Here is a 13,094-nt window from a genome sequence, read left to right on the forward strand (position 1 = left end):
GAAATCCTAAATTAATTCACTATTTGTCAAGTACTATTCTAAATGATTATAGAAGTCCTCTCATTTTATCCTCAAAGCAACCTTGACATAGGTACCACCCACTCCCTTTTGCCAATAAGGGAATTAAGCTTAGAGGTTACCACTTAGTTGAAGGTGACACATCTACCAGTTAGATTCCACATCTGACTCCAGTGGCCAAGCTTTTAAAGACTCCACATAAGACCTCTCTAAAGCCCACAAAACATGTCTGAGGAGGGATACCAGAAAGCAGTGATCTTCCACAGCATCAAAGATGTATTTTTATTCTGTGGTCTTAGATTTATATCAGTGATGTCAGTACGAATTCATGTTTTTAATACAAATATATATAAAAAGAGATTGCAAAAAATAGATATAGATGTGGGTATGCATCTGCGTATACATATGTTTCTTAATTTTGTCTGCTGAGAAGGCATAGAAACAATGACATCTCAATAGCAATGAGCACACCAAGCAACCAGACCTTTACCTCTAAATACCATTATCCAATAAAAAGAATCAGAGCTCCCTGGAGAAATGGCTCATTCCAGAGTTGGGGCAGGGAAAGTAGAAAACTGAGGCTAGAACATCTTGTGGTACCAGAATGTAAGAGAATGCTAAAAAAATGAGAGACACACTGAAAAGACACAGGATCCAACTGGAAGAGGCTCCTATGGGCCAAATCTGGGTTAATTTCAGCAAAAATTAAAAATAGCAAAATTCATTGTAACTCATAGAATAAAACAAATATCCATAACTCCATACCACTTTAAATAACTGAATAGATAAGTAAATAGTAGAAAAGATAAAGTACTTTGTGACATAAAAGCAGAAAATGTTAAAAACTGAAAACCAACATTTAGAAATGTCACAGTAATAATTATTCAGGCCAGAATCCTCAATAAATGCTAATTTTAAGCAGGCAAAAGTGTGATGAGAAACAGGATATTTACATTGTCTCACAGTATTGCCTCACACAGTATTACAAGATCAGCTCACTTTGTAATTACAAAAAGAAAAAATAGTGACTTTATGGTGTATAAACCTGGCAGACATAACCTGAATCAATTATCAAGGTTAACTCAAGGTGAAGAATTTCATGTGTTTCATATACAGACATCAAAAGCCAAATAAAAACAGAAAAAAGCATACACACTCTTACACAGTCAAAGGACATATATGTATATAAATATATGCATGAGACTAAAGTTATATAGATAGTTGACTAAATAGAATTGGATATGATGGGTAGGTAAATTGGTAAAAACAACAAAAGTAAACTGGGCATCTTAAGCACAGTGCCACCATTTACACATATCCTGTTTTATCATAATAGACATGCTAATGAAAAGATCAGTATATTTAAAATTATTATGGAAACTGACTAATTAAAAGAAGAATAAAGCCATCTTTATTCAAAATATTCATCCACCACAATTTATAGTTGTTTTATAATTCTAACTTTTTATATGTGACTGTATAAATCATACAATCTACAACAATTGTTTCTAGACTGCCTTTAAATTATTTCTGTATATGTAGACATATGCACAGAAATCAAATGGATCTCTATTATGATCCCTTATTCTAAATCTATTTCCATTATAGATGCTATATATTTCCAAAAAGATGCTACTTTTCTTAACATCAGCAGGAAGAGATGTAATCCATTATCATTTTCATTTCACTTCCTGTATCTCCTCCACCAAAAAAAAAAAAAGTAGCAGAGATCCAAACATTCTGAAGATCAAATAAATCTCTATAGACCACATGCAAAGGAGGCAGTATAATACTGGCATTGAGGGTAAAGAATTTGAAGTCAAACTGTCTCAATTTCCAGCTCTACAACTTAGTAACTATGTGATTTTTTGAAAGTCACTTAACCTCTATAGCTTTCTTGATCTGTAAAGCGGGGATAACAATAGTATGTATCTCATAGGTCTCTTGTGAAGATTAAATATGATAATGTACATTGCCATATTACCACAGCCCTTAGCACTTAGTAAACACTCAACAATGTATGTTATGCTCACAGTGTCAACAAAAAACTTCTTATAGAGCAGTTAATTCATAGTAGACTTCAGAGGAAAAACTGTTCCTGGTAACAAAGGACACTACTACACTCAATGAGTTGTTGCCACTCGTCACAAAAAAAGATAGTACATTTAGAGAAACCTATCCACTGCACAAAAAATCATTTGTATTTGTATGGCAGGAGTAATACAATTTTACAGACCATACCTATAAATCTAAGCACATATCCTATTGACAGTAAGTGCGGGTATAATTACCTTTACATAAAAGTATGTTATTTCCACCATTAGAAATGACTTTTACAACTAACCTTTTCAGCATAAAGGTTACTCTATTCCACCTACTAAACACTCTACCTAAAGAAAAAAAATCTTCCAAATATTTGTGATATCCCAATTTGGCATGACTTCAGAGATAAATCATTTAACTATGAAAAATTAAAGCAATTTAAGTATCAATGTTCTTCCTGATATAAAAGTACCAGTACCAGACTACTTCAGTCAACCATCAGTCAACCCCACCACCATCCATTTTACTCTTCAGAAGTTCACCAATATCCCCAGCACTAATATGGAGGAAGATACCATCCATATCTTTGAGATGATTAAAACATTTCATCTAACTAGGATATTGATATGTTAAGCAGAAAAAAAACTGGCTTTCTTAGAGGTACAATGTCCTAATGATAGAGAAATGGGATATAAAATGTTCTTTTAAAATTATATAGAAAGAAAAAGGTAAAAAACTGCAATGGTATGTTCTGTAACTACTTCATGAATACTCAATCATTAGAGTCCAAGAAAACAAGCTTGATCCTACAGTTTGTCAACCATAAAAAAGAAATCTCACTTTTAATATAAATTGATCTAATACAAGTGGATGTATGGTATTGTTATACATACCTGTATGACTGGTATCGGGTGCACATTTACTAATAGCAACATCAGAGGAAAAAAATCAGAAATATTTAATCAAACATCCACAAAACCTTTGGCCCTGTGCCAAATATAAGCAGTAAGCACCAAAAAGATGTTTTTAAAAGTATTTTCAACAACACAATTGTAGTTTTATAGGGGACAGGGAGGGGATTCTATAAGCACTATTGAGTAGCAAAACCCTATTAAGATGCTCTGCATCAAAAAAAAGCAATTATAAAAAAAGCGATTCTAAGTTATCTCTAATTTTTCAGAGGAAAAATTACAAGTGTAGTTGAAATTCATGGTTTTCCAGCAGATTTGCTATTATAATTATGTTGTGCTTAGAGTAATATGAAAGTTGGTTTTCATGCCTTGAGTACACATTTTCTAGAGGATAAAAGGACAATGTAATCTGAGGTATGCTGAGTGTATAGAGAAACCCAACAGCTAAATTAAAAGTGAACCCAGATAATCCATAACATAGCAGCTGCATGTATAAAAAATTGGTAAGTCACTCAACCACAGAAGGCCTAAGCCATGATCTCACATTAAAATGTTTTTTTTAAAGATTTTATTTATTTATTCATGAGAGACACACACACACAGAGACAGAGACAGAAACACAGGCAGAGGGAGAAGCAGGCTCCATGCAGGGAGCCCGATGTGGGACTTGACCCCAGGATTCCAGGATCATGCCCTGGGCCTAAGGCAGGTGCCAAACTGCTGAGCCACCCAGGGATCCCCACATTAAAATGTTTTTAAAATCAACCATTATGATCACTCAAATATAACTTTTTAATCGTTTGTCCCAAACTTCACTCTTTGGAGGTTAAGTGAAATGAAGGATGATGGGCTTCAGGCTGGAGAATATTTTAACAAGGCCATTTTCCTTTACATCTGCCTCATCCCCAGAAAGATAGTGAGTGGGACTACCCAGAGATCCTTTGGCGTTTTACTGTACATTCCTAAAACTGAGTGGAACTTTTTGCTCTGTCATGTCACAGGTGCATCCTCCTTCCACTGTCCTTTAAATCAGTACACTCAATCTCCTTTCAAAACAGAGAATTCTTTTCTTTTCAATAGGTAATGGGCATATTCTCAATTTGTTTAGGTGCCTTAACAAGTTTCTTAAAAAAAAAAAAAGTAAACAACAAACACCCAGAAATTTCAAAGGAAGAAATAAAGAAGGAAAGCTGCAGAAAACCTGAACCTGGGGCCATCAGTGTTTACCTGCTTCTTTGTTGTTACCTGATCATTTGCCATTAAGGATGTCAAAAGGGGGACACAGTGTCTACACAGGTTTTAGTGTCAAGAGGTGGGCTCCTGTGGCTTGATGAAGGGGCAAAAGGGAAGCACTTCACGGGCGCGCCCCACTTTGATGTAAGCTGGATTTCGAAAAAGACAAAATAGTAAACTACAGGCCAGCTTTAAAGAGTGCGTGGGTTGGGTACAGCTAGTGTAAAGGTTAGCCGGCAGGCAAGGGAAACCATACGAGGGCGGAGGCTGGGAAGGAAAAGTTTCAGCCACTCTCCGGAGCCTAGCGATTTACCAGCGTGCGGACCCCCACCCAGGCTCTGCTCTGGCCCCCAGAGCAGGAAGTTGCTGGAAAGCAAGCAGCCCTATTTTTAAACGTACACCTCTCCCTTGGGCTGGAGAAGGCTTGAGTTACCAGAGTTGTAAATAATGTTTCTTCCTAAGCAAGTGAGGGCAGATTGGAATTCTCTAGCCAAGGCCGAGGAGAGAGGAAGGTAAAGGGACAAAAAAAAAAAAAAAAAAATTAAATTTAAATCTAAAAAAAATTTTAAGAAGTAATTTCTGCCCTGAGAGTGAGGTGACTGGTGGGGGGCGGGGAGGAGCGGGAGGGAGGTGGGAAGAAGGAAGGACTTACCGCAGCCTCTGCGGGCTGCCCCCAAAGACTCAGGGCCAGTAAGAACCAGCCGGCAGCCAGGCTGACTCCACGCAGTTTCATTCTTCTCCGGCTCCCGCAGCTCCTTCAGCACCCGCACGAGGTCTCTGGCTAGCTCTGACCAACTGACATAATCTTGAGTTTGTGGGGAGAGAGCTAGAGGCAGAGAGGAGCAGCGAGGGTGTCCCAATTGTGCCCGTCGGCTTAGGTGAGGAGAAAGCTTTTTAAGAGTGGAGGGGGTGGGGAATAAAAAAGGAGACGCTCTCCTTCCCTCCCTCCTCCCCTCCCCAAAGCCAGTCTCTCGGGAACACTTTTCCCTTCTGTCTGAACGTGGAAACTTTTTCCTCACTCCAAGTCGCACAGCTCAACTCTCCGCCCTCTCTCCTCCCGCACCGCCCCCTCCCCACCAGCACTTTTGAGGATCACTCCGCCACCGCTTCAGACTGCACCAGCAACCTGCGAGGGAGTGACGCTCAGTTATTTGGGGGAGGGAAACTTCCAGATCAGTTGGCTGAGCACTCTGACTCCAATCGGGAAGCTTTTCTATTCGTTCACTTTCACCTTCCGTTGGCATACTCTTCCCTGCCCAGTCCCACTCTCATTGGTGAGAGCACCAAAGCCAATTACAAATAGACCTGAGCTGGGACTATTTTTTTAGCGGATGGGTCTTAGAAGAACTGAGAGTTTTTATTGTTAATGGTTAGAAACAAATTTTGGTCGCCACTTCCTGGGCTGCTGGTGTGCTTTCCACCCACCTGGTCGCAGGACAGTTTCTACATACGGTAGAATGTGTGAATATGTTAGAACTGTAGAAATATATTTATGTAATCAAATGTATTCTTGCAACCGAAGAATTAAGAAAATGAACCTAATTGTGTGTATATGAAAACTTGATGCGTGTTATAAACGTCTAAAATTGAGAAACATTCAGTAGATACTGCAATTATTATGTGGTTGCATGTTATTGTAATACAGTCACATCTTTTTATTTAACTACATTGCTAAATGCTATAATTTTTACTTTTTATATTGAACTAATGTAAAAGATACTGACTCTTTGCAGTTGCGTTTCAGAAGGATTTAAATAACTTTCGCGCAGTTTTCTTTAAAACTGACACACACACCGAATTGGAAACATATATATAGAGTTAAGAGCAGTTGAATTGATGTTTCCGACATAAAGTAGACTTGAGCATTACTTTGGTAATCCTGATTCAAAGATCTGTTAAAGTACTAACAGGCCAGAAAATACTTTGTGTGGACTCCTTGGAGGGTCTGCCAGGAATTTGCTCAATATTTCTTCACAACATTTCTCTTATTTCAGACTCGAATCTGCCGCTTGAGAGGCTTTCAAGGCTTTGGACCTATTCATGGGGGCCTACTTATCCATAGATTCTAATCAATTTTGGGTAGATTTAAAACTCCAGAAGCTACCACCACCAGCAGCAAGAGCTGAATATACATACATATACATATACATACAATCAATATACATGTATTGTATATACATGTACATTGTATATACATGTATATACAATGAATATACATACAATCAATTGGAATAAGTGTTGTATGCATTTGGGCTAGCGTGCATGGGCACTTTGGGGCCCATTGGCAGGAGTCCTATGCCCTAAATCTATTTATGTGTAATAGTTAACAGTGGTTCATGGAAGCTGCATAGTTGCTTAGAACTTAGTGTATAGGTCTCTATGGGCCTGCGCTTGAAGCTATGGAGATGCGTGGGAACGTTAAGTGCAGAGGTGCCTGAAAGTGAGAAAGACGCCTGGCAGCCCAAGGTAGGGGGGATGATTGACGGCAGACAGCCCCGCCCCTTTCCCCTCCATTCCTTCCTCTCCTGGTGTAGGGAACTATCTTTTGAGTGCGGCAAGTTGTAGCGGGCACCGCTGTTTTCCTTTGGGCACTTCTATCGAGAAGCTGAGTTAGTTTCTTCCAAAATGAGCCACTTCGTCCCCCTGGCCCGTCCTCCTGAATAAGGAAGCAACCGCCAAGCATCAGCGGAGCCCTGATGAGCCTGGGCTGTGAAGTCGCTTAGCTGTCTCCCGGGACCCAGCTCCGGAGGAGCCGCAAGCATGCACCCTGGGTGAGCTGTTGCTGCGCTGAGTTCCCCTCCCTCTTTCCTACTTTGAGCTACTTTGCCTACCGGGACTATACTTGTACTTATGTCTTTGCAGAGAAAGTGGGGGCGGGGCAGGCAGCAAAAAGGGGTCGGGGACTATGGACATAGGAGGACCCCGGAACCTAGAGAGTCCATGTTACTCACCCTTCCTCCTGTTTCAGGTTGTGGCTGCTCCTGGTTACGTTGTGCCTGACTGAGGAACTGGCAGGAGCCGTGAGTCTCTTTTCCGATCCCTCTCCCCCCTCCTCCTTTGAACCCCCTCTTCATTCCAGCTCCTGTGTTTGTGTTAGGGGGTTGCCGAAGGTTGCACTGTGAAACAGAGCTCCCATCACTCTCCTTTATAGTGGGAGTTAATGGGGTTCTTAGAGAGGGATAGCACAGTGTCACGCTTATGCCTTGGTGACTCAGGCATCTTCTGCCACAAAACTTCCTAATGCGTGGGGAAAATAAAAGTAGAAGACACAAGAGGCAGGCACACATATTTGAGCCTCTTCCCAGATGACTTAAGATAACTGACATATGATGCCTTTCTCAGCATCTATCTCCAAGGCAGAAGAAATGTGAGTTTGCCTGGTCTACATGAACATGAATTGGCACACAAGTTTGAGAGTGGGAGGAGAGCACAAGGAGTGGGACTTGAAAGTGCCAGGAAAGATATGGAAGTTAAACTTAAGTATTTGCTTGGGAGTCCTTTGATAGTACCAGATGACAACATCTAGACTCTAACTACCTGAACAGAATAATACCACATGATGATGTTCAATTTCTATCTGCTGTTACCTCTCACGGGTTTTCTGCGTCATCAGAAAGTTAAAAGGTAGGGATCCCTGGGTGGCGCAGCGGTTTGGCGCCTGCCTTTGGCCCAGGGCGCGATCCTGGAGACCCGGGATCGAATCCCACGTCGGGCTCCCCGTGCATGGAGCCTGCTTCTCCCTCTGCCTGTGTCTTTGCCTCTCTCTCTCTCTGTGACTATCATACATAAATAAAAATTAAAAAAAAAGAAAGTTAAAAGGTAATGTTTAGAATAGAAAAAAAATATTTGAAAGTTAACGTTTCATAGGCTGCTTAGACATCATCCATCAAATCAGCTAGGGACTGCAGGCAAAGGAATTTCTGTAGACATTTGGTCAAGAAAAGTTAATGGACCCCCGAGAGTAAAGACATCTCCAGTGTAATTACGAGGATACTTTACCAAAGGTGGGGTGACCCGAATAATCAGAGATAGTGCAGTTTTCCAGTCTCACTAGCTACTTATGCTGGCAGAAATAAAGTTAACCGCTGAATTCATACATGAAGTTGTTTGACTATTGAGTCCTATTTCACTGCTGTATTTAATAAACTGATAATAGCCAGGGTCATGCTCCCTATAGATGACAGATTAATATATATTCCAAATATTTACCTTGTGGGTTTGACAATTTATAATGATTGGCTGTATTTCAAATACTTAAATATTTTAAATACTATTTATAGAGCCATACTTAATTCAACCCAATAAAATCAGCTAATATGTTTATTGGGGGAGGGGGGTGGATTACTTTGTCCTGGCAGATATCTTTAAGAACATGTCAGAATGAAGTGAAATGATTTATCTTGTGAAAAGAAAATGATGCCGGAATACTTGACTTTTAACATATTGTGACACCCTCTACCAGCCCCCCAACTCAGGACATCAGCTCTTATGTAAGTAAATTCTAGACTTTGTCAACAGGATTATTGATCTAGGGTTCTGTGTACTTCTCTGATTCCCCCAGTACACGAGTTTAGTTATGTGTTACCTAGAGGCTTAATACTGCATTTATTGGAAATGCCAGGTTTTGATTAGTTAACAATTTGTCTGGGAATCTTGCCACTTGTAAAAATGTTATGCTTGGGCAGCATACCTTCCAGCAAAGACTATTTTCAGACTCTAGATGATTGTATTCAGTGTACTTTTGGGGAAAAGCATTAACAAATCATTCTAGATGGCTAGAGACTTCCCAAACACTGCATCTTATCAGTTGATATCCTTAAAAGTCACTGGAGGATTGTGCTTTAATTCTTAGAAGTATTGAAGTGTGTCTCCAAAATCAAGCACTGCTTTGGTCTGTGGATTTCAGATTCTGTCTCATTGTTTTACGATTTCACCTGCTATGTCAGTGTGAGTGACCCTGGTAAGACTAAAATAAACCTTGAACTACACTGACAATATTTTTTACCTTATTTACATCCAGAGCTGCTTCATTCACTGTTACTTCTGAATATTTGGCAGTGTAAAGCTTTTTTTTTTTTTTTCATTTTGGGGAAAATGGCAAAGAAAAAGAGGAGTACCGCAGGATAAGATCTCAAAAGGTGACTTTCTTTTAAGAATTTTATTTTTATTTATCCATGAAAGACAGAGAGAGAGAGAGAGAGGCAGAGACACAGGCAGAGGGAGAAGCAGTTTCCATGCAGGGAGCCCAACATGGGACTCCATCCTGGGCCTCCAGGATCAGGCCCTGGGCTGAAAGGCGAGGCTAAACCGCTGAGCCACCTGGGCTGCCCCAAAAGGTGACTTTTTTGAAGGGAAGTTTTTTTGTTCCCATTTACTCTTTGTAGTGGGTTCTCATATATATTAGATGGTTCTCATCTCCTCTCAGTTCCAGTTTATCCTCTGGTTTGTAATGTTTTTTCACCTTTCAAATGGTTTTAGTTCTTTTAATTCTCTGTACCTTGTTTAACTAATATTAATGAAAAATAACTTACAAATAGATTTACACGGAGCTAGGTTGTGCTTCTCTATAAGAAAGTTTGTTTGCCGGCAGCCCGGGTGGCTCAGCAGTTTAGCGCCACCTTCAGCCCAGGTCATGATCCTGGAGACCCGGATCCAGTCCCACATCGGGCTCCCTGCATGGAGCCTGCTTCTCCCTCTGCCTGTGTCTCTGTGTCTTCCATGAATAAATAAATAAAATCTTAAAAAAAAAAGAAAATTTGTTTGCTGTGAGAGTTTGGATGCCAATAATAGAATATTGGTGAGCATTTGAGATGGGGTCTTTTAGGTGCTTTTGATTGTTCTTTGTCAGAGTTTATAAAGCAGTGTTATTCAAAGGGATGGGAAGCTAAATGTCAAAATCTGGGATTAAAGAATGAGTTTCCATTAAATTTCTTTTAAAAGAGTGATGATCTTCTTTGAGGTAAACTACTTGCACAATTTATCTGAATGAGATAGAGCCTAGGATTTCAGAATATCCATAATCGTTTTTGGTTATTAAGTGCCTGAGACACAGCACACAAAGATTTATTCAAACATAGTCTCTAACTCTCTAGGATGTTACTTTCTCAGACAATGATGGTCATTATGTTCCTTAAAAGATAAGATACCTAATGATAAATTACTATCTGTATGTGTCTGCATTGTGTTAATGTAAAAACTAGAAAGATTTGTATATCACCATGGGCCAACATGTCTAGCAGTTAAAATATGTGACCAAAGTAGTCAGGGTCCTTATTTTTTCTTCCCACTTTGCCCCTAATCTACTTTCATGAAACTTCTAATACAACCAAGCATCATTAAAGCCAAAGCCTAGCAAGAGTTATTTGGGTGGAGAAGAGGCAAAAGGGAGAAAATATATGTCTGGTTATCCCGTTCTGTAAAGAGCATACATAAAATGCCTTAGCCGTATTCATATCAAAGTCTGATTGAAATACAAACTTCTTTCCTTAAAGTTGTAATTTGCCCAAGTTGGTCCTTTCCACTGTGATATTCAGTCCTAATTACAGCCATTGAAGTATGAATAGAGTGCTCGAGTTTATCAGAGATGGAAAAAGTTTCTTCCTACTCTAAGGATCAAGAGGAGTATTTGCCTTGTTTAGGGCTGTGTCTCTAATAATTCTTTCTTTTTTTTGAAAAACAACTTATTGAGATACAATTTAAATACCATAAATTCACTCATTTTATGTATACAAGTCTATGATTTTTAATAAATTTACCAAGTTGTGCAACTGTCACCATATCCAGCTTTAGAACATTTTCATCACCCCAGTAAGATCCTTCATATCCAGTCACAGTTAATCCTCATTCCCACCCCTAACCCCAAACAAACATAAATCTACTTTTATACCTCTATAGATTTGTCTTTTCTGGGCATTACATATAAATAGAATATAATTCTATTTATATAGAATCCTATATAAATAGAATTATATATAGGATTATATAATATGTGATCTTTTGTGTTTGGCATCTTTTACTTAGTATAATGTTTTTGAAGTTCATTCATGTTGTAGCATGCATCAGTATTTTACTCTATTGGTATTGGCTTTTAATATAGGTATTCCATTATGTATATACCCCATTTTTTGTACATTTACCAGTTAATGGACACTGGGTTCTTTCCACTTTTTGGCTATTATGAATAATGCTATTTTGAACATTAACATGCAGATCTTTGTGTGGACATACAATTTATTTTTCTTGAGGAGATATATACAAATGGAATTGCTAGGTCATATGAAAAATTTATATTTATGTTTATTTAAATCTTTTGCCCATTTTAAGATTGGCTTGTCTCCTTATTGAGTTGTAAGAGTTCTTTTTTTTTTTTGTAAGAGTTCTTTGTACATACTGTATACAAGTCCTTTGCCATACATTACAACTTGCAAATATTTTCTCCCAAGCAGTAGCTGATGCCTGGTCTTTTCATTTTCTTAATATGAAATTTTAAAGTAGTCTTCTGCTTTGCATGCTAGCAAATGTCCTATATCAGTTAGCTATGAATAATCACAATATATAACATATGTGTGTGTGTATACAGACTATATTATCTTGGGATGACTAAGAATACTGATCCATATGTATGAGTACATCATCAAATGAATCTTCAAATGACTACATAAGTGGATAACACTTAGATGATAATGTAGCTACATTATTGACAGGTCAAATACAAACATATTTTGAAACAGGAGAGGAGGGGAAGTAGATATTATTTAATATGCTACTAAAGAAGGAGATATATAATTCCATATCACAAATTTGTTTTATTATATGTTTTGATGATTATATTTCAATATAATTCATTTCCACTGTAATCCTATGTATTCTATTGGATACATTAAAAAATATTATTCTGAAAAGGAGTCCATAGGCTTCACTAGACTGCCAAAGTAATCTGTGACATTAAAAAAAACCCTAGTTATAGTGTTGGATATTATTTTATTTTTTATTTTTATTTTTTTAAAGATTTTATTTATTTATTCATAGAGATGCAGAGAGAGAGAGGCCGAGACACAGGCAGAGGGAGAAGCAGGCTCCATGAAGAGAGCCTGACATGTGACTCGATCCAGGGTCTCCAGGATCATGCCCTGGGCTGCAGGCGGCGCTAAACCACTGCACCACCAGGGCTGCCCAGTGTTAGATTTTAGAATAAACAAGTTGTCACTTTCTAAGGCTTGTTCAGGGATGAGGGCATTTGTATTGACTATGAATACCAATAGTCTGTTAGATTTTAGGTACATTATGGAGTCTCCAGCAAATATTCCCTTAGGTACTATAATCTTATAATCAAGCCAGATCACAGGAGCTAAGTATGCTATTTCCCTAATGACTTCATTAATATAAGAATGAAACAATTCAACATCATCTTGTAAGTCCTTGCCAGAGTAATTAGGCAAAAAAAGAAATAAAGGCATCCAAAATGGAGAGGAAGAAGTAAAACTGTCACTATTTGTAGATGACATGATGATATATGTAGACCCTAAAGACTCAATCAAAAACCTGTTAGAACTAATGAATTCAGTAAAGTTGCAGGATACAAAATTAATACACAAAAGTATGTTGCATTCCTTTACACTATTAAAGAACTATCAGAAAGAGAAATTAAGAAAACAATCCCATTTACAAATACATCAAACAGAGTCAAATACCATGAAATAAGTTTAACCAAGGTGAAAGACCTGTCCATTGAAAACAAGACATTAGGGATCCCTGGGTGACTCAGGGGTTTAGTGCCTGCCTTCACGCCCAGGGTGTGATCCTGGAGTCCTGGAATGGGGTCCCACATCGGGCTCCCTGCATGGATCCTGCTTCTCCCTCTGCCTGTGTCTCTGCCTCTCTGCCTCTCTG

General features: G+C 38.6%; 2 protein-coding genes across 9 annotated transcripts in view; one reads left to right on the forward strand and one right to left on the reverse strand.

Annotated features, from left to right (window-relative positions):
• The window catches only part of COL4A5 (collagen type IV alpha 5 chain), a 273,325-nt gene extending 268,076 nt beyond the window's left edge, over positions 1-5,249 (reverse strand). For 2 of the 3 annotated variants that reach the window (XM_077889028.1, XM_077889026.1), the window contains exon 1: positions 4,858-5,249. In XM_077889028.1, coding sequence (XP_077745154.1) covers positions 4,858-4,938 — 81 coding nt within the window. In that variant the 5' untranslated portion in view covers positions 4,939-5,249. The remainder of the gene's footprint in view (positions 1-4,857) is intronic. The other variant, XM_077889027.1, reaches the window with a different exon arrangement.
• A 1,203-nt stretch (positions 5,250-6,452) lies between these two features.
• COL4A6 (collagen type IV alpha 6 chain) overlaps positions 6,453-13,094 on the forward strand; it is a 286,475-nt gene continuing 279,833 nt past the window's right edge. For 4 of the 6 annotated variants that reach the window (XM_077889759.1, XM_077889761.1, XM_077889760.1 and 1 more), the window contains exons 1-2: positions 6,454-6,976; positions 7,174-7,225. In XM_077889759.1, the coding sequence (XP_077745885.1) occupies positions 6,966-6,976; positions 7,174-7,225 (63 nt within the window). In that variant the 5' untranslated portion in view covers positions 6,454-6,965. Of the gene's footprint in view, positions 6,977-7,173; positions 7,226-13,094 lie in introns of all 6 variants that reach the window. The other 2 variants (XM_077889762.1, XM_077889763.1) reach the window with 1 other exon arrangement.

Source organism: Canis aureus, chromosome X (genome assembly GCF_053574225.1).
Source record: "Canis aureus isolate CA01 chromosome X, VMU_Caureus_v.1.0, whole genome shotgun sequence".
Classification (NCBI taxonomy): Eukaryota; Metazoa; Chordata; class Mammalia; order Carnivora; family Canidae; genus Canis; species Canis aureus.